The 21,523-nt window shown below is 33.2% G+C and overlaps 1 protein-coding gene across 33 annotated transcripts in view; it reads right to left on the bottom strand.

The window, feature by feature from the left end:
- The window catches only part of GULP1 (GULP PTB domain containing engulfment adaptor 1), a 304,220-nt gene that overhangs the window by 2,336 nt on the left and 280,361 nt on the right, over positions 1 to 21,523 (bottom strand). For 16 of the 33 annotated variants that reach the window (XM_004032940.5, XM_055380374.2, XM_063695045.1 and 13 more), the window contains 2 exons: positions 9,046 to 9,184; positions 5,596 to 5,690 (listed from right to left, as the gene is read on the bottom strand). In XM_004032940.5, coding sequence (XP_004032988.1) covers positions 5,596 to 5,690; positions 9,046 to 9,184 — 234 coding nt within the window. Of the gene's footprint in view, positions 1 to 4,447; positions 4,895 to 4,950; positions 5,691 to 9,045; positions 9,185 to 10,883; positions 11,109 to 21,523 lie in introns of those variants that run through there. The other 17 variants (XM_055380365.2, XM_055380362.2, XM_055380361.2 and 14 more) reach the window with 6 other exon arrangements.

Raw genomic sequence — 21,523 nt, 5'->3', positions numbered from 1 at the left:
AGACTTCAAATTGATGAGAGGTTCAAGATAGCCTGATGATTTTCACCTTTTCTTCCTGGTTAGCACTGACCAGAGCCCTGGTAAAATACTTCTTTTAAATGCAATGCCATATCCTCTGTGGAACACACAACTGCAGATTACTTTGCCATGGAGAAAACTTCCCCTACTAGCCTTGCTGTTGATTGTAGCGGACTGGCTTCTTTCACTCCTACTCTTCCTTGCATATTTTAGAAGTTAAGTTGTCTATGATTTATTGAGTATAAGAACACAATTGCTATGAAAGTGTTTTTCCACCAAGATTTTGAATTAAAATAATGGCATAGGAGTCTATCCTTCTCCACTCCAATCTCTTTTTTTTTTTATTGCATAAGATAATTGAACTGTGGGCCATCTCCAGTCTTGCCACCTCTCCCCATTCCTACCCCTTCCTGTAAATCTATACACATTGGCCTACAAAAAGATGAAAAGCACAGACTTGCACTGATCAATGAAAGTGGAGGTTACATTGTAGGTCTCCTTGTAGAAGCAAATGTGGTAGTGCTCTCTACATACTCTACCTTTATTTTCTTACTAACAGAACTGAAATGTTTCAGAAAGGTAATTTGTAATTTGGAGTGGCCATGCAACACATTATTGGCAAATAATATAAAGATAGCAGTGTATTCCTAAAGAAAACAAAATGTCTCCTAAAGGTAACCATTGGTTTTCACCTCTGCTTTGGGTGTTTTATTTAATTGGACTGACTATATCTACTTGTATGTTAGCTAACTGGGTATCTTTTTGCATCTCTCCAAATTACTTTTATTTAGAATAATTATGTAAATGTTCTTATCTTTCTATAAATCCAATGTAAACATCATCATATAGAGGAGGAAGGTAGTTACAAAGCTGTAAGCCATACTTTATTTGTTATTAATGTTCAAAGAATATTCTTCTTTATGTCTACAGCACAGAGACTACTACTATATAGCAATTACAGTGATGTAATCATTGTGAAAGTTTTTCAAAATATCTTTCCAGTACTTGGAATACAATCTTTATTTAGTTGAGTAAATATGAGACTACTTATCATTATTTTTTAAAAATCTGTTCTTATCACAAAATACATTTTGCCATATTTATTTATATTTTTCAAACAGCCAGCAAATACTTAGAAAAATAAATATTTTAAACTAAAATACTGTAAGTAAACTTTTCTTTAAAATTATTTTATTTGGATATCTGAAGATCTATATATTATGTCATCTTCTGGTATATTACAAATGGTAAATAGATGATACATTGATAGATAATGACAGATAGAAAGAGAGTTACATGTGGAAATGTTTGATACCATACGGTACTTTTAAATTTTATCAGTTCACTCTGCTAGTAAACCAGTATCACTTCAATTACCCTGAAAATACTATTTGTCAATGTGTTATCAATATTGGAAAAGCAGAATAGCAGCCAAAGTAAAACAGAGGTCAATCACTATTTTAATATTAAAGTCTTAGTATATGACTTACAATAATATCTATCTCCATATTGACTTTTTAAGGATCCTTACATATTATAAGGTTTCTTGATTTTCTTTCTTCCTCAGATAAAATTTCCCACACCTGTTGAGCTTCAAACTTCTTAATAAAAATGAGACTTTATTTACTTATGTAGTGATGGGAATTATCATAAGCTAATGTCACACAAAAGAATGATTAAATAATTAAAGTATTATTCACCATATGCTTTTTATATGAAAGATTTTGATGAATTTTCTTATTTTGAAATAGAAAAGCATATCAAGGAAAGAAAAACCACTACATTTTGAGGTATGTCTTTTTTCTATCTATACATTTTTAAAAATGATTTTAATGATAATATGAATATACATTTATGCCATATAATTTTCTTATGTAAGTAATATATTACATATATATAGTTTTCTATCTTCCTCTTTTCATCTTTGCAGACCTTGATTATTTTAAATTCCCACAAAACTAATTTATTATGACTATATAAAATGCTATTCATTTTTATGATTGTTTCCATCGTAAAAATGCATTTTACGTTGCATTTGAAAAAAAATCGTTCAGCATTTTAAAATTATGAATAATGTTGACTAGGTATTTTTATTCGTAGAGATTGAACACATTCATACTTATTTTTTCATCAGAATAGATTGCTTTAAAGTTTTGATATCAAACAGAAATAAAAGTATTAATAACAAGCTACCCTTTAAAGGGACTGCTAGGCCATAGTTACCTCTGAACTAACTCTGGACTGCCAACAATTTACAGTGCTTGTTTTATCACACTTTCACTTGTATTGATTGATTATTAGTTTAAAAAATAATCTGCTAGATTAAAATAGCATTACAGTTCTTTATTTGATTTATATGTTTACTTTGATTAGACAGAACACGTCTACATATGTGTAAGCCACTTGTGGTCTTCTTTTGTGAACTAGTGCTTTTTTATTTATCTGTTGATTCTTTAGTTTCCTAGCCATTTGTCTAATTGCTTTAATTATGTATATGTAATGTATTTATATATTTTTAGACAGTAAATTTTAAAAAATTGGATACTATATGTCCGTATTTTTCTTTTCCTTATAAAATTTTCTTTTCAATTCAAAAGTCTGATGAATATTCAATAATATTTTAAATATTTTAAAATGTTGATTACTTCTGAAATTTATCTCGGCATTTGCTGTAAGTTTCAGCAGTACATTGATCTTCTCCCAGAGTACTAGCTAGCTGACTTAACACCACTCATACATGATTCTTTCATCCTTCATGAACTTGTGGATAGTGTGGGCTATCAATACTATTCCACTTATTTTCCTGTTGGTGACATGTACTGGACAGTTTAAATTATGTCAAATCAAATAGCTACATTATTGATTTCAAATAGATGTTTAATTTTCTAACTGCTTATACTGAAATATGGTCAAACATTTCTGCATAAATGCTTACATGCATGAGATGTTTCTGTGATTTCAAACTTAATAATTCGATTCTCTTAAAAATAGCTTAGTCACAATACTCTGTAAATGAAAGATGAAAACTAAATGTCTCACTAGGCTTATTAACTCAATATGGTGTTCACAACCCATTGTACTATATTAAGTTTTTATATCATATGCAAAGATATAGTAGCTAAATGTGTGCATTAGATTCATTAGGCTAGCACGATTAATAATAAAAGCCATCATAGACTTTAGATGAAGAAAATATTATTTTACTTTTGTTAAAGTGACCTTGCAAGTAAATATTGGACTAAAAGAAACAATCATGGCCAAGTATGGTGGCTCATGCCTGTGGTCCAAGCACTTTGGGAGGTCTAAGTGGGTAGATCGCTTGAGCCCAGCAGTTCAAGCCCAGTCTGGACAACATGATGAAACCCTGTTTTTAACAAAAAATACAAAAATTAGCCACGCGTGGTAGTGCACACTTGTAGTCTCAGCTACTCAGGAAGCTGAGGAGGGAGGATTGCTTGAGCCTGGGCGGTGGAGGTTGCAGTGAGCCAAGATCATGCCACTGCACTCCAGCTTGGGTAGGGCGATAGAGTGAGACTCTGCCTCAAAAAAAAAAGAAAAGAAAGGAAACAATGAAGTGAACAATGCAATAGTGACTAAGTCACTGAAAAATAATCTTAAAATGTGGTTTATAAAACCTCTCTAAACGTAACTAATTATCAGATATACCCATATGAAGCTGTTGTTTGAATTTTTATTAAATAAAGCATGCAAATTTTAAGGTTTCAGCTTTAAAAATCTGTAAGTTGTTTAAAATTATTATAAAAATAATATACCAACCATCTCTGGCGCTACCCACCATGAAAGCAGTAAAGAATTTAAAAAGACATTAAGAAAATATTAGAAACAGCAAAAGCAAAAACACCACAGTTTAACATTGAGTGTCACCATCACTCAATCATCCCAATACATTGTGTCTCACACTTGGTTTCAACAAAATCTGGAAATAGAGGCTTATCCTTAAAACTCCATAATTTTTTTTCCTTTTGGGAAAATCTAAAAAATTCTTAGAGAAGTACTCTGTATGACCTGTGCAACCCTTGAGAATAAATACTACCACATAAATATTTCTTTGTTTACTACAAAAGCATTAGTACCAGATAGTACATGTCCAATGGGTAAAACTAATGTAAAAGGAAAGGAATTGATTTCATATGAAATACAGCATTCTTGCTAAATTATCATGCGCCATTTGAAAGTTTCATAGCGTTTGAAATATAGAAAAGAACTAGGAAATCTGTGCCATCAGATAGAATACATGTTGAAATCAATAGAAATTTGATAAGGTGGTTTTAGCTTTAACCAAATAAGATCATCCATCCTGTATTGGTGTTGCAATTTGGCTTTCATTTAATTTATAATTTCTTGAATTCATAATTTTATAAAAACTATAAGGACAAGTTGTTTATAACATTTTTGTCAATATTTAAAAATTGTAAGTTAATACTAAGGATCTGAAACAATTTTTATGTAAAAGGGGATTAAGAATCATTCAACTTGAGAAACACTGTTTTAATAGATTCTTTGAAAACCTCAAGACATATGTTAAGTAATTCAACTTTTAAATTCAGGCATGTTATTACATCTAGAACAATAATGAATTCATGTACTACCTAGAAAATAAGATAGCTACACAGCTGCAGTCAAAAATGAGTAAAAGGGCATTTAAATTAACTTTCTAAGAAGGATTGCAATTATCAGTGATAGATCAGTGTTCACCCATAATTGTTTTTTCTAGGAAGTGAGGCATAGAGAATTAATGTATTAACCCAAGACTAATAAACAAAAATACCTCCTTCTCCTTACTTTAGTGTCTTCATTGTCTCTTCTCAATCAGCTTCATATAATTGGTGTCTGTCTGGATTCTACCATAAATAAACTTTTTGATGAAAAATAGGATATAATAACTTCACCAAAATGTAAAGGGCAAATATAAAGAGAAGACTTTATTCTAGGGTTTATAAGACTATTTTTAAATCATGGCCCATAGTGCAAAGCATTTAAAACCAATTTCTGTAAACTTCAGACCAATTTAGAACAAAAAAGTAAAAGGAAGAGAGAGAAATGAAAACCCAACTGAACTACATTCCTAAAGAAGTTGTCACTGGGTGTTTGCTTTTTAAATAAAAGCCCAAAAGTTATGAACTACAGCTACAATGCTTCTTTTCAGAGAGAATAATTTCAATCTTAAAAAGATTTTCCTTCATCTACCCATTTACAATTTTCAAATTCATAATTGTTAAGACTGAGATCAAATCTTATAAATCTAATGCAGTGACTGTTTAACTCTAGATTTCAGAACAATGAACCATTAGAATCCATGCCATTTTGCATTTAAAAAATGAACCATCTTATTGCCATTGTAAATTGAACCATTTAAAAAACCAACAACCTTATCCTTAGCATATGTAGGAGTATTTTTAGGACTAACTGTACATTATTATTTTAAAGTAATTATTTTAAGCGAGTTTTTATAGCGAAAATAATTGAAGGAAACCATAGTTTTGGTACATAACATTCTCTTTGTCCCATATCAAAATGAAATAAATCATTTATGGGCCAGTCTATCAAAATAGTCACCTGCATCTCATCTAATTTTGATTGAATATCTGGAGGGAAATCTGCTGCTCCACAGTTAAATGGGTCAAAAGGTTCTGCTCCAAACAGGTCCCGTTCTGAAAGGAAGGAAATAATTTAGTAAATGAAATAACAAGAAGTGAGCTGGAGTTAGTTAGATTTCAAAGGCAGGATTATATAAATGAATATTTACATGATCAAATAATCCACTAACCCACACTTACACTGTATGTTGGGCTTTCCTGACCTTAGACCAGTTAAACATTAACAAGGAAGAAAAGATCCATTTTATGATATTAAAAAGTTTTATTATAAAGAATTATCATCTAGAGAGGTTTCTGTGTTTTAGTGAAGATTTCTTAATGTCAAATTCACCAAAGAGCTGATAATTGTATGTTACAACACCTATATTTTATTGAAGCAATTTAAATTTGCTAAAATTAATGCACTACTCATTGAGACTACCCTAATTCCATTGATTGATGCCTTGCAACACAATAGTAAAGCAATATGTAGGACTAAGTAGACTTGTAAGTAGCTCTACTCAAAGTTCATGTACTCTTATCTCTCCTTTTATCCAGAGAAAATGTTAAAGCACATTGTCTCATGTAGTATGAAATGTCACCTTTCTAGATAGTCACAATGAGATAGTTTCTTTAAAAATGCCTCCTACCCCAGAAATACATTTCTTTTTTAAAAGCAGCAGGAATGCAATGTCAAAAAAGCTTTCTGTACGTATGTTCTAAAGTATGCACTACTTTTTTATCACTAAAGAAGTATCAAAGTTAAAATTGATGTTTGTAATTGATAGATTATGGCCTATTATGGGATTTTTAAAATAAAAAATTCTTAAGAAATTTCTTTCCTCTGAATCAATTCAAATGTATCCTTAATTGGAAAAACATTACATTATATATGAAAATGAGTATTTATAACATATTCATACCTTCATTTTGCAGAGAACTTTACATTCTCTAAATTCAATTCTACGTAAGAAATAATATTTATGCTACTTGATTTCTGCCATATCCTCTAAAATCACTCTGTGATTCTCATTGTGAAGGAGTCTTACTTTTCCAGTTTTCATGTTTTTTCCCAGATTCTTGTATTAAATAAGTTAATAAATGTGAAATTCCTACAAGCTCCTTGTACTTGCAGGTATTGTATAAATAAGGAGAACATATAATTTATCATCCAAATACAGATACTTTTAAAACTAAAAGGAGCATTTCCAATAGTTATACTGGGTAAAAATCTATACGCCAGGGCTATCCTAATCAAATGGGAATTTATTGTTACCTTATATATAACTGATGAATATTACTATTGCTGTTATTTATTTTCGTCAGTTTAGTGTTGCTCAGGCAATCAATCAAAATTTAGATTTCAGAGGATCTTTTCTTTGGAGAAATGTCCTGGTTTCCACTACACCATAAGCATACTGAATAATGTTTTTCACCTAGTAGGTGTTTGTTAAAAAATGAATTAATGAAAGGGAAGATTTGGTGAAAAGGTTCTGCTTCAAACATGTCCCGTTGTAAAACGAAGTAAAAATTTAGTAAACAAAATGACAAGAAGTGACTTGGAGTGACTCACTTATATAGATTATGTCTATATAATCTCTGTTTCCCTGTCTGTATTTATCAAACTTTGATACTCAGGAATATTTAGACATTGAAAAATCTATCAAGGTGTTACTGGAGCACTCTTGTTACACTTCAGCAAAGAGACTAGCAGTGTTTTACCCCTGCCCTAGAGATCTGTGGAACTTTGAACTTGAGAGAGATGATTTAGGGTATCTGGCAGAAGAAATTTCTAAGCAGCAAAGCATTCAAGATGTGACCTGGCTTTTTCTAAAAGCATACAGTCATATGCATTCACAAAGAAATAATTTGAAATTAGAACTTACGTTTAAAAGGGAAGCAGAGCAAAAAGTTTGGAAAATATGCAGCCCGACTATGTGGTAGAAAAAGAAAACCCATTTTCTGAGGAGAAATTCAAGCCTGCTGCAGAAATTTGCATAAGTAAAAAGGAGCTGAATGTTAATAGCCAAGACAATGGGGAAGATGTCACCAGCACATGTCAGACATCTGCGGCAGCCCCTCCCATCAAAGGTCCAGAGGCCTAAGAGGAAAAAATGGTTTCGTGGGCCAAGGCCAGGGCCCTGCTGCTCTGTGCAACCTTAGGACTTGATGTCCTGCATCCCAGCCACTCCAGCTCTAGCCATGGCTAAAAGGGGCCAAGATACAGCTCAAGCCATTGCTTCATGGGGTAAAAACCCTAAGCCTTGGTGGCTTCCCTGTGGTGTTGGGCCTGCAGGTGCACAGAAGACAAGAGTTGAGCTTTGGGAGCCTCTGCCTAGATTTCAGAGGATGTATGGAAATGCCTGAATGTTCAGGCAGAAGTCTGTGGCAGGAGCAGAGCCCTCATGGAGAACCTCTACTAGGGCAATGTAGAGGAGAAATGTAGGGTTAAAGCCCCCACACAGAGTCCCCACTGGGGCACTGCCTAGTGGAGCTGTGAGAAGAGGGCCACTGTCTTTCAGACCCCCGAATGGTAGATCCACCAACAGCTTGCACTGTGTGCCTGTCACTCAATGCCAGCCGGTGAAAACAGCTGTGGGGGCTGTACCCTGCAGAGCCACAGAGGTGGAGCTGCCCAAGGCCTTGGGGTCCATCCCTTGCATTAGCATGCCCTGGATGTGACACATGGAGTAAAATGAGATAATTTTGGAGCTTTAAGATTTAATGACTGCCCCACCGGGTTTCAAACTTGCAAGGGGCCTGTGGCTCCTTCGCTTTGCCAATTTCTCCAATTTGGAATGGAAACATTTACCCAATGCCTGTATCCTCATTGTATTTTACAAGTAACTAACTTGCTTTTTATTTTACAGGCTTATAGGTGTTTTCTAATTCATCAAAAAGAGACTTTAATATTCCTTCCAGATATATAAAAGATAAAACAGAAAAGCAATGAATTTACAGCATTTTAGATAGGAAAAAACCCTTACAAAAGGTTAAGAAATCATGATATAATTTATATATTTTTTAACAAAAAATCCATAAACCCTATGATAACAAAAATATTTTAACCAGCTCTATGAAACATGTAAAAAATGATTAATATAATTACCACCAGTTATTTTTAAAAGTTAAAGTAAAACATTAAAAATATAACCCAAAACAGTGATATATAATTAAATATGAAGTAATACACCAAAACATAATTGTTCACACAATAGGTAAAAGTTGCAAGCAGAGATGTCATTAGTAGTGTAGTCTGAATTATAAAGTAAAATAGAATTAATGGAAATTTATACAAATATAAAAATACTTTAATAATTAAAATTGTAAGTAAGGTTGTTAAGATATGTAATTTCCCACAAAGTCTTAATTATATATTTAAAATGTATGCAACTATAACAAGAAACTTTGATTTGTTGAGAAAGCTTACTAATCTCAGTAGATCTACTAGGTAGTGGAGGTGGCTGTGTGCCATTGCGAGTAGGCATCGAAGACTGGTGTGATATTGGAGAAAATGGAATCATATCAAAGATGTCAGTGGAGGGCGACTTAGGTGTCATACTGCCTGCCTGCAATGAAAATAAATGAATTAGGGTAGTATTTCATATAGACACATTGTAATGCTAAATATTTCATATGCATATAAAATATATGTAAACAACAAATTCAGTTGCATCATAAGAATTTGCCATTTTGTAGACCAAAAATAGTTAAGTATTCGCAATTTCATATGGTTCCACTAAGTATGATAAATGCTCATTTAGAAGAAAGCAATAGAAAATTTCTGCAAAAATGCTCTCAAAGATGATGGCAAAAATGGTGACAATATTATTCCAGATGAATATAAAAGATACAGTGAATTTTTGGGATATATAGAAATGAGTGCTACTTGTAACAGAGAATTAGATATATTAGAAACTATTCATGTAAAAATATGATTTCAGTAAGATACGCTGCATAAGATTACATTTTAAACTGGAATAATTAGACATAAGTGACGTGCCTTCTTAAATATAAACATTCAAATGCAATTGATTTTTTTTTTGCATTCTCAAAAGTAGAGTATATTTTAGTTTGTATTTATATCAACAATGGGAACCAACTGATATTCATTGCAGTACATTTTACTCCTGAAAGATTTCATCAAGTTTTCTGTAATAAATAGCAATCTTATAAACTAAATTAATAATCACCAGTGTACTGCCCAAATCATTGAGTTTTCTGATACAGTCTGGGCCAGGACTGAACACATATAGGGAAAGATAAATGAAATCTCATGAAAATGTAGCCAAGAAGTAATATCAAAATTAGACATTCATCACTTTGTAAAACAGGGAACAATATGTATATATGTATAATCTCCTTTGAAAACCATCTGATTTGATCAGGGATAAAAGAGAATTTCCATTTTCGGGGAATAGTGGCGAAAAATTTGCTTTTCCTGTGAGAACTTGGACAGAGATTGCTTCGAGTGGTTCATATTAAAATTAGAATTCTCAGAATACATTTAATTTTCTGATTCACAGGTAGTGCAGGTGATGAAAAAATCAGGCTTATTGTGTGTAGAGAATGATGGGTTTGCTATTCAGCTAAAATAATTGTTAGTACATTATTTTTCATGCAGGAAAATTGCTGTCATCCCCCTTTCTTTAACAATCTGTTTATTGTATCCCCTCACCCCTTTACTGTTACTCAGCAATACCATTCCCCTAATTATCCCATTCCTGTATCCCCTCTCACTTCTATATCTCTACTCTTTTTCACGATACAAAAATTCTAAAATCTTGGCTGTCATTAAAAGCAAAACAAATCAATCAAAAATTTATTTACTCTGTCCCTCTTTAATCTTCCAGCCTCTATTCTGTTTTTCTTTTTCCTTCAAGGCTAAGCTCCTTGAAAGAGATACTACACTTTCTGTCCTAAGATTTACTTCATTCTATCTTTAACTCTTATCAATCTAGATTTGTTCTTTTTGCACTGAACTCTGCTGAAATTGCTCTTACCAATGATCTAATTTCCCAGTTGCAACATCTGATAGATCCTTTGAAGTATCTGTATGTAAATTTCTACACTGTCACTACCCTCTACTTGAAACTTTCTGTATCAGGTAATCAAAGAAAACAACAATGGCACACAAAGGCTCCAGATCACATCACATTGACTCAAGATACATCTACATTTTTGATAACTTTACAAATAGCACATTTTGGCAGAATTTAAACAAAATAAGTGGGATAATAAAAAAGAATTATCTGCTTAGCAAATTACATGAGGTCTTGGGATGCTGCTCTCACTGACTGGCTTGGGAAAGCCACATTTAGAAGGTGGTGGTATTAACAGTCCCAGTGATAGTCTGGAATCAGGCAAGTTGATAGGAGTGACAGAGATGGAAGAAATATTGAGACAGGGAGATGAATCACCACTACTACGCCAGAAAGAGGATGAGCATCTCTGAAACACATGTTGTTCATGATCAGACATATTGTGCAGCAGCTGTAAAGGAATGACAGAAAAAGAAATATCCTAAGAGGACAGGCATGGAGGAAAGGAGAAAGTATACTTGAAATTTATTTGTAAAATGGTGTTTTGTTAAGATGATAAGATCATTTCACAGTAACTTTTCTAAAATTAAAACATAGAGTTAGAGTTGATTTTCCTATGTGATAGTCCTTAGATTCTGGATTGCTTAATTTGATCTTTTTTTTACTGAAATATTACATTTTTAGGTATTTTAAATAGAATATTGCATTCATCGGGACCTAAGAGGAAGGTAATGGAGAGAAACATGAAGAAAGCCTGAAGATTGATTTTGGAGAGGGCTTCTGTAATGAAATGGAAAAAGGAAGGATAGTAATGAGAGAAGAGTTACAGAACTAGGAGTAAACTCTTGTACATAAAGTTATGGTTGTGTAGAATTTTCAAAAGGGATTACAACATACATTTTATATTTAATCCTCAAAACATTATTTGAAGTATCAGTAGTAGTGATATTATGTCCTTATTACAATAAATACATGGGAATTAAGGTCCACAGATTCTTTGTGACTTATATGAGGTAGAAAGCAGATTCAAAATTCAAAACAGTCTGACTCTAGTCATCATGCCCTTTCTATAGTCATGAGGAGCTCCAAATTGTAAGACTTTTTGGGTGATGGGAAGAGGTGATTGACAAGGATCTCAAATAAATCAGAGAGATAATGAATAACAAGCAAGCAGTGTACTAGGTCTGAACATCAATCAGTATGTGCATGACTTTTAGGGGCTATTTCCATTACAACATGGAAAGCTACTGTTAAGAGCTGAGCTGGAGAGAGCTGAGCTGCCAGATGTCACAGTGGCCAATTAAACAGCAGCCAAAATGGAAGTAATAATTAAGTCTTTATTCATTTACTGCTATAGTATAAGCAAGAGGCCAGAGAGAAGGTGCCTGCTCCATCAATGCTCCATTTTCCCCAAGGAATGGCACTTGAGCAAGGGTCAGAAGTATCACTGCAGAAGTGAGGCTTTGTCTCATTACTTAGGGACTTCTGAACAAAAGGTTCCTGAGGGTTTTTTTCAGACAAGAGACAGTGGGAGGGAGAAGGGAAGGGCTAGCAGTAGAAAAGTACTGAATACTGAGTCATACTGGAGAAAAGTGGTCTCCAAGACCCTCGAATAAGGTGGTCTCAGGAGAGGCACCTAAGGCCCCCTAAAAGGAGGCCCCTGAGTGGAGTTGCCTGGGCTATAAATGCAGATATGCAGAAGAGCATGGCTGGCCAGGGCACCTGAGTACTAGATTCAATTCCTCCAAACTGTGCACCAAATACAATGTGATGAGGGCACCTTTCTCCCACCAAATACAATGTGATGAGGTGTGCCAGGCAAAGCCTTTGTAACTGCCTACGCTTGGGCCAGAAAGATCGCACTTAAGATGCTGGCCGGGAGCCACATTCCTCAGCCGCAAATCACATGTCAGAGATCTTTCACCACTAACAAAAATTCAGGCAGCCAAAAATAATCTGATTTTTGATAAACTTTATTGTAAAAGGTAGTAACTAAAATTAGAATTTTAAGGACCAACAAGTCTGAGGTATGTCCTTAAGCTAGGGGGCCCCTCTTCACATATTTCTGGAAGCAGAGAGAAAAAGGAAGCCACGTAAAGTGAGAGATTAAGTTGAGGGAAGGGTTCAGTGTGGAAGTAGAACCTCTGCTAGTCTGAGTTATATAATTAATCACTCTATTAATATGCATATATAAATACACAATTTTTATTTCTCTGTTGATCTCCATTGTAATACACCTCCATCTATTTATGTAGAGATGTGTATGTACACAATTTTTAAAATCTATTTTTGTTTGATATAACTTACTGTACAATTCTGTCCTTGGTGGCCACCTTTTAATTACAGATTACAACTGTAAGCTCTTTGTGAGAAAATTTTTGTTTTTTGTTCCCAAATACTCTATGTAACACATTAGTGTAAATGATATTTATTGTCTAATTTATACCAGAGCATCTTTTTACTTAAACCGTTAATTGATAAGGCTGTCTGTACTGAGTAAAGATAAGATATTAAGTGGAAGTTGTCCTTGATATTATCTAGTTTAAAATATACATGGTAATACTCTATATTTTTTAGGATATATGTTGGCCAAAATTCTTTACTAGGTACCTGAAAACCAACTGAAGGTCAAAATAACCTTACTTGAAAGTGCTCTGTTATTTTTATCATGGTGTTTGCAGTATTCTCATAGTACTACTTCCTCTGGGGAGGTAAACTTACAGAAATGGAAAATGTATATAATATAAAAATAATCAAGTATTTATATACTACAATTAAGAGGTTTTTTCAATTTCAGAATGGTAAATCAGGGATATTTAATAATGTCAACTGTTTTGGTACTAGAGTTTAATACTCCAGAACTATTCCTCACAGGTCTTCTTTGGATCATCAGCAATTTGGTAGTTTTTGTTTAGATCACATGGGTCTTTTAAAGTATAGCATTAGCTGTTCCCAACACAAAGAAAAGATAAATGTTTGAGGTGATGGATATTGCAATTACCCTGACTCGATCATTACACACTGTGTGCAGGTATCAAAATATCATCTCTACCCACAAACATGTACAACTAATATGTATCAATAAAAAATTTTAAATTAAAAATGAATTAATATATAAAAATAGATTACATATTAAAATCCAGAACTTTTCTCCAGAAGTTAGGAAATCTAGAAAGTGGGCCCACATACTTGCATGAAAATAGTTGAGTGGTATTGAATATCTGCTGTGTCTTTGAAGGTAGCCTGTGCTTTCAAATTTATCACTCCTACCATATGCCCATTTCACACTTGAATGTCATAATCTGGGCTATATTAAAGTTTGAGTTTTTGATTCCTAACCTAGAAGCAATTCAAGTCAAGAAATCAGATGTTATATGTAATTCCCTATAAAAATGAAATCTAAGTCCAGCACATTTAAATATATGGATAAATTTGGTGCTTGATTCTGTACTAAATGGTTAGGCCTATTCAATAAGGATATGAACGTGCGGATGTAGCACCTAAATGGCAAACAGTGACAATTTTGCACTTAGGTTTCAAGGTTCTGGAACCAGTCTTTTTTTGGGCTGCTATTTTTAACTGGTTGAGGATGTTTACGTGTTAAAGTAATTAAATACATTGTTGAGAAGAAAATCAGTTTGAGGAACTTTATTTTGGTCTTTCTGTCAGTGTTCTGACAGATGGCTAGGAACCAAATTTTTTGGATTGTCCTACAGAAGCACATGGCACCACTGTTCAAGCAACTCCTTTATGTTCATAGTTCCAGGTGTCTTGGTCTTTAGGAACATGCACAGAATCTGAATTACTATACTTAGGGGAATTCTGTGCTCAAAAATTATATGGTAATTATACAGAAGTTGTTAGGTTATTCAGATATATTAATAATGAGTGTCCATGTTTGAGATTTGTTGTTGCTACATTTTTGTAGCTCTTTTTCTTCTTCTTTTTTTTTTATTTAAGTTCTGCGATACATGAACAGAACATGAAGGTCTGTTACCTACGTATATATGTGTCATGGTGGTTTGCTGCACCTATCAACCTGTCATCTAGGTTTTAAGCCCTGCATGCATTAGGTATTTGTCCTAATGCTCTCCCTCCCCTTTGTAGCTCTTTTTTTCAGTAAGTAGTGTCTTGGTGCATTTAGGCAATGGTGAATATTTCAACCTTGAGTTTTATATAAATGTGACAAGAAAAAGAAATATAAAAGTGTTTGAATTCTATCCACAAATATTAAATACATTTAAACAATAATAACAGAAACACTGCTTTTAAGATTAAGCAATTCTGTCATAATAGCTATAGAAATATTAGCATTATACTGAAATTTTATGTTTTGCTGTTAATTGCACTGGCAATAGAAATATCCAAAGACTTTTTAAACATAAAACAAAAATGTCAAGATTAAAATAAAATTTATCACAATTACTAAAATGGCAGGGTTCAAAATTCTATTTATAATTAAATTAAGAAATAAATTCCCTTACATTTATATATTAAATCAATTTTTTCTAGTTAAAAAACCCGGAAAATTATAAATAACATTAAAGATGGAGAAAGAAAATGGTAGCATAAAATGTTCTAGCAGATCTTTCTAGATTACCATGCTGATTCATACTTTTAAAGTTCATTGTTATAATGTATCTTCAATATCACTTTTTAAATAAAGTTTAAAAGTAATGACTTCTCTAATTTAGAACGTACAGCAGAAGATCTGTGTTTTTTCAGATTTCTAGGTCTGCAGTTGGTTTATACTGATCTCTTAGTTGTAAGACCTACTGTCTTACAGTTTTCACAAGAATCTTTCAAGTTAAATGGATATAATTGTACCACAAAGTGGAAAACTGAAAGAAGGAGAGGCTAAATGACTTGACCAGGTACTTATGATCAGAACTGGAATGGGAACATATTTTTCTTCCCGTTAGACAGGGTTTACGCTTTTAGAATTATCTTGTGCAACTAAGAATTATGAAAGTGAAGTTGCAGAATGGTAATCATTTTTTGTGGGCATCAAATATTCTTGAACCAATTCATGTTTAAAATGTATGCCTTTGTTTAAAGATTCACATTCAGCTTGTTGTGTAATTAAGACCTTTCACAATCTGCTGTTGCCCATTCTCACTTCAATAGTAGCAGAAAAAACACTAGAGGAAAATAAATAGATACATTGTTTATCCACAATGAAATATACATTTTAGGTTATAATTGTCCTATCAAGTCTAATCAGTGGCCACACAGTTGATTATGTAAAGAAATAATTTTATCTAACACTGGGTTTAATTGAAAGGAAGACATTTGTTTTACTCAGCAACAGAATCCAGTATTCCCTAGGACTACAATTTTACTCACTTAACTTCCTGGCAATAGTCTGGTTTGGTTAAAACCTTCTATAGTCAGAAGAGTAAAATGAAAGTACCCAGATACAAGAATCAAGAGGAACATTTTGATTTAACTTGTTATGCCCACATCTTATAATGAAACAATCTTCTGCAGGCATTCATGAGGCTATGAGGCTATGAGGGCAGAATAAACTCTTTTTCTAATATAAATACAGGCAGCATTGCCATATGAATGTAATAAATGGAAATCAGATTGTTCCCAGATAATTAGTACCAAATGGTGGAAAACCCAACCTCTAATCTATTGCCAAACCACTGAAACACAGCAAAAAGCAAACAGCACAGTCAAGTAACGGAAATTTCTCAGTGTATCTAAGTGACTGTATAAAATAAGGATCCAATTTCTAAAACCATTGAAAAGATTTCCACAATTTCAGTGTGATGCAGAGGTATGTAATATAGGTACTATTGAAGGCTATTTCATTTGATAGAAAAGGAACTCATGATTGACCCAACTGTGTGGTATTTAGAAGATATGTAAGTATTCTGTTTAAAAACAAGTAAGAAAATATTTTATATACATGAAGTGTTATATATTCATATCAATTTTTATATGAGCAAGTGAGAAATAGGAGTGGTCTCCATTTATCATGCATATGAAGAATTGGTGAATTGGTTTTAAGTGAAAAGGGTCAGAAGCAAATATTAAAGATATACTTTTTATTGTTAGGGATGTCTTAATTTTAATACTGAACAAAAAAGTAGTCTCATATTATTTTCTTTAGCTAGAACTCAATTGCATAAGCTCACAGTGACCAAATTTATATTGGGCATATTAACTAAACAATAAACAATGACAATAAAAAAGGACAAGCTTTTTTTTCACTCAAGCACACATCATGAGACCAGACCTTCTCTATGAATTCCAGATTTGTATATTCAGCCATCAAATAAGCATCTCCAATTGGCTGTCTAGTTGGCAGAAATAACGTAGGCAAAAGTGAAATATTGATTCTTTACCACTCACTACTCCTAAGTCATGTCTATTTCAGAAAATGGCATCACTTCCCACATATTAAGGAGAAAACCTGAAGGGACATCCCTGATCCTTTTGTGTGTGTGTGCGTGTACTGCCCCCAACCAATCCATTAGTAAATTTTGCAAGCTCTACTTTCAAAATGTGTCAAAAATCAAGCTCTGCTCATAACCTCCACAGGTAGAATTATAGTCCAATTTACCCTTCTCCTAGACTACTGAAATGTCTCCTTCTGGGACATCACTTTGGCCTCTTTAGAGTCCATGCTGCATATAGCAGCCAGATGATCCACAAATCCCGTTTAAAACCTTCAAGTGACATATCATTGCATTAAAAAAAATACCAATCCTTTGCCATTGCCTATGAAGGCCTATCAAATCTAGACTCTGAGTTTCTCTTCAATGTCTTCTCCAATTGTTTTGGCTTTCAGTCACTACACTGCAGCTGCAAAGTTCTTGTTATTGTTTTCAGCCTGTTGCATTTGCTAACATTTTATCATTCAGATTGCAATTCAAGTGCTACCTCCTTAGAAGGGGCTTGCTTCCCTGGTCACTTTCTCTAAACAAAATTCTCAATCATTCTCTTCTATTCTGCTATATTTTGTTTTATTCATAGCATATATAAGATCTACATTTTTACATGTATTTATTGAAATATTTATGTGTTTATTACCAACCTCTCTTTCTTTCCCCCATGGATGTAAACCCTTTAACATCTGAAATACATAAACTGTAAAAAACCAAAGAGCCTAGACGTATGGAAATATTAGATCTTCAGTACACATTTTATAATATTCCATAGCAGATCACAACTATATCAAATGTATACAATAGACAAGTGAGACAAAATGAAAGTCAAAGTGATATGCATTGTAACATACGGTCTACTACTAAGAACAATTTCAAAATCCCAGTGATGAAGCAGTGGGACTAGGAAGACCAAAACCAAAACTAAAATGTACACCATAAAACCTTGAGGGAACTTTTTAGAAGTCTTGAATATTTTTATTCAAGGCTTCAACCTAAAATTATTTAGTTTGCAATTCAAAATCCATCAGTATGACCAATTCATGTTCATGTATATAACATATAAGTGACTGACAAACTTTCTAAGAAATAGCAACCTTCCCTTAGAGTGTCTCTGAGGAAAGTAGAAACATGCACCTATGTTCTCACCTAAACAGAGACTCTTTAAAATACAAAGGTGTCCATGTAGATCATTCTACTGCATTGGGCCTCACATTTTAAATTTATGATTTAACATAGAATAAGGATATCAACATCAATAAGACTGTAATATATTATAAGATTTGGTAGATTTGAATCATTGTCTTGTATTATGGAAATTCAACTTTAACTTTGGACCTCTTGTTAGAGAAGATGGCTTGTCATTTTTTAGTTATCTAGCCAAGTTTTGTTGTTGTTGTTGTTTGTTTGTTTTTGAGACAGGGTCTTACTCTGTGACCCAGGCTGGAATATAGTGGCATGATCACGGCTCATTGCAACCTTGACCTCCCAGGCTTACCATAGCCTCCACCTCCCCGGCTCAAGCAATCTTTCCACCTCAACCTCCCAAGTAGCTGAGACTACAGGCATGCACCACCATGCCCAGCTAATTTTTGTATTTTTGGTAGAAATGGGGCTTTGCCATGTTGCCTAGGCTGGTCTCCAACTGCTGGACTCAAGCTATCAGCCTACCTCTGCCTCCCAAAGTGCTATGACTATAGGCGTGAGCCACCATGCCCGGCCTAATCAAATTTTATCAAGAATGTTTCTGTTGCTTGCCACATCTGGCTTCATCTTCTACTTCATCACAAACTGATAATAAAATAATATCTATAATAGTGATTTACATTATTTTTATTTTCACTTTACTTTTAATTCCACAACTCCCAAAATTCCATTCCTACTTTTTTCTTTCCCTTTCCCCAAAGAGACTATACTAAAGCTAAGATTAAAGATGTCTTTTATTTGACTAGCAATTACTTAGTGTGAACTATATTGTGTTAGACTAGCATATCCAGATATTTTAGAACATTATTGTGCTTATAAGTATATATTTGTGAACCAAATTATAGCATTAAATCATTTATAAAGAACTACACCTCAATTAGAGATTTTTGACAAAAGTGTCACCTTTCTGTGACTTGAAAAATTTGGCTTCCAATGGGATCAAGACCTGTCTTGGGCTGGTCAGTTGTGAAGAGTTTTCTGTGTTAGGGGCTCCTCTCACCACTAAAAACTCATCAGATGCTAAGTTAATTGGATACACCATACCCACCTATGTTGTAATTCAATATGCATAACGGGATTCATAATTTACTTCAATGCTTCTTTAATGAATGTATAGATCACTGCCTCTAATCCTTTGAATAAACTGATGAGAACTTATTCATTTTGGAGCACTGTAATCCTCAGCCCTCTGAGCTCAAAACAAACACATAAAACCCACAGTCTTATTTCCAGGGTCATAAACTCATTAAACATTTACTTTGCTAGCCATGGGGGCACTCTGTGAGGTACTTTGTGTTCCTGCTGTGTGTCCTGTAAAACTGATGTTCAAATTTCATAAGAAAGAACAGATGTAAAACATTTCTAACTTAACAGAAATTTGCTTTATTGCAGACACATGGTAAGCTATTAAATATTTTAAATTCACATGTTATTATTTGCAATTTGCATTGTCTGTTTTTCAAATTCAATAATCTGAATCATTAATAAATCTTCAAAAATAATTGCAGGTAACTATTTTTGTTTTATTTTAATATCAGGAATTTGGGAGCTCATTTGAATAGATATGAAATAAATAAGCTGTACTTAGTATTCTACGAGTTTATTTCATAGCTACATTACTAAAATTTGAAATGAAAGGCAAAAATGTTTTTTAATAGGAAACACATTAGCAAATGCTGTAACAATGTTTTTTAAACCATTTGAATTGGTTAGATATCTCATTAATTTACATTTTACATTTTAGCATTTAATTTTACATTTAAATTTTAGCAATTTTAAAATGCTCTTCAGTTCACTTTCTTCTAAAAATCAAATAAATTCTATTTTCACGTATTTGTTGTGAGAACAATTAAAACTACTCTTGGCAATTTTCAAGTATATAATACCTTGTTATTAACTATAATCACCATGTTGTACAAGAGATCTCTTGAATTTATTTCTCCTAATTAAAATGTTGCATCCTTTGATCATCTTCTAGACCCTTTCTCCACAACTCTGCCCCAGGCCCCAGCAACCACTAGTCTACTCTCTGCTTCTATGAGTTTGACTTTCTTAGATTCCACATATGAGTGACATCATATGATATTTGTCTTTCTGTGCATGGCTTATTTCACTTAGTATAATGTCCTCCAGATTCTATCTTAATGAAGATGTATATCTTCCAGCATATCAACAATTTAAAAAATCATATGATAAGATTTTAAGAGCTAAAAAGCCATGTGACAAATAATTTTTAAAGTTAAAGAAAAAGTGTAGACAACGACATTACATGACAAAAGACTATAAGTAGATTGCAAAGTCATAATTTGTTATTTCCATAATGATCAAGGATACAATAAATTTTCTACATATATATGAACTCAGTGTAAGACTGTGATTTAAAGAAAGTGATTTCTTTTTAAATTCAACCTCTTGGTTGTAGTTTTCGAAGCATTTTATTTAGATAAATCCACGCTGAGATGAACACAATGCCCAAAATAATTGTTAAATGATGTAACCTCAGGAGTGCTAATTCATTTTAAAACATAGCTATTTCAATATTTTTACTCTTTATACATAACTGGCTCTACTAATGAGAATTGCTAAATAAATGAATTATACTTATGAATAGGCTATGTTTCATTTATATACCAACTTGCATGTTTTCCACTTGAAATGGCTATTTCAGCCAAATGGTCAAAGACACTGAAGCAAGGGTCATCTTGTCATTCCTCCTGTTCTTTGTCATTTCTGAAGCTGACTCAGTAACCCTATGAGATCACCAATGCACATTAATAATCCTGACCCACCTTCTTCTCAGAGCAGTGTCTGCTTTGGGAAGATAAAAAAGGTAGGCTGCAGTTTTATTAATATGTTTGAAACCTCTTTGCTCCTCTCAAATGTTCTTCCTCAGATAAAGAGGTTACACAATGACCAGGTTTGGATTTGCATCCAAAAAGGTGATGGAGCTTATTTTACTCCTTTGTCAACACAAAAATGAAAGCAAAGCTACTCTTCATATGTGATGAATTCCAGAAACAACTACGTTGTCAAAACTCCTTGAAAAAGTTACTTCCCCTTCACATAAATGAAGTACATTTATTCTTATTCTCCTAGCATATTTCGCAACATGGCTTAAAATATGAATTTCAACAAAACCCAAGAGGATGTGTGTTCCATCTTGGGATGGAAGGTTGAATAATGAGTTTGAACTGATGTTCTGTCCCTAGCAGCGAGAGAGGCAAGAAAAAAATCATAATTCTGGTGAGCAGAAAACAGTGAC

This window comes from Gorilla gorilla, chromosome 11 (assembly GCF_029281585.2).
Source record: "Gorilla gorilla gorilla isolate KB3781 chromosome 11, NHGRI_mGorGor1-v2.1_pri, whole genome shotgun sequence".
NCBI lineage: Eukaryota > Metazoa > Chordata > Mammalia > Primates > Hominidae > Gorilla > Gorilla gorilla.
This window is presented reverse-complemented; position numbering and strand designations above follow the sequence as displayed.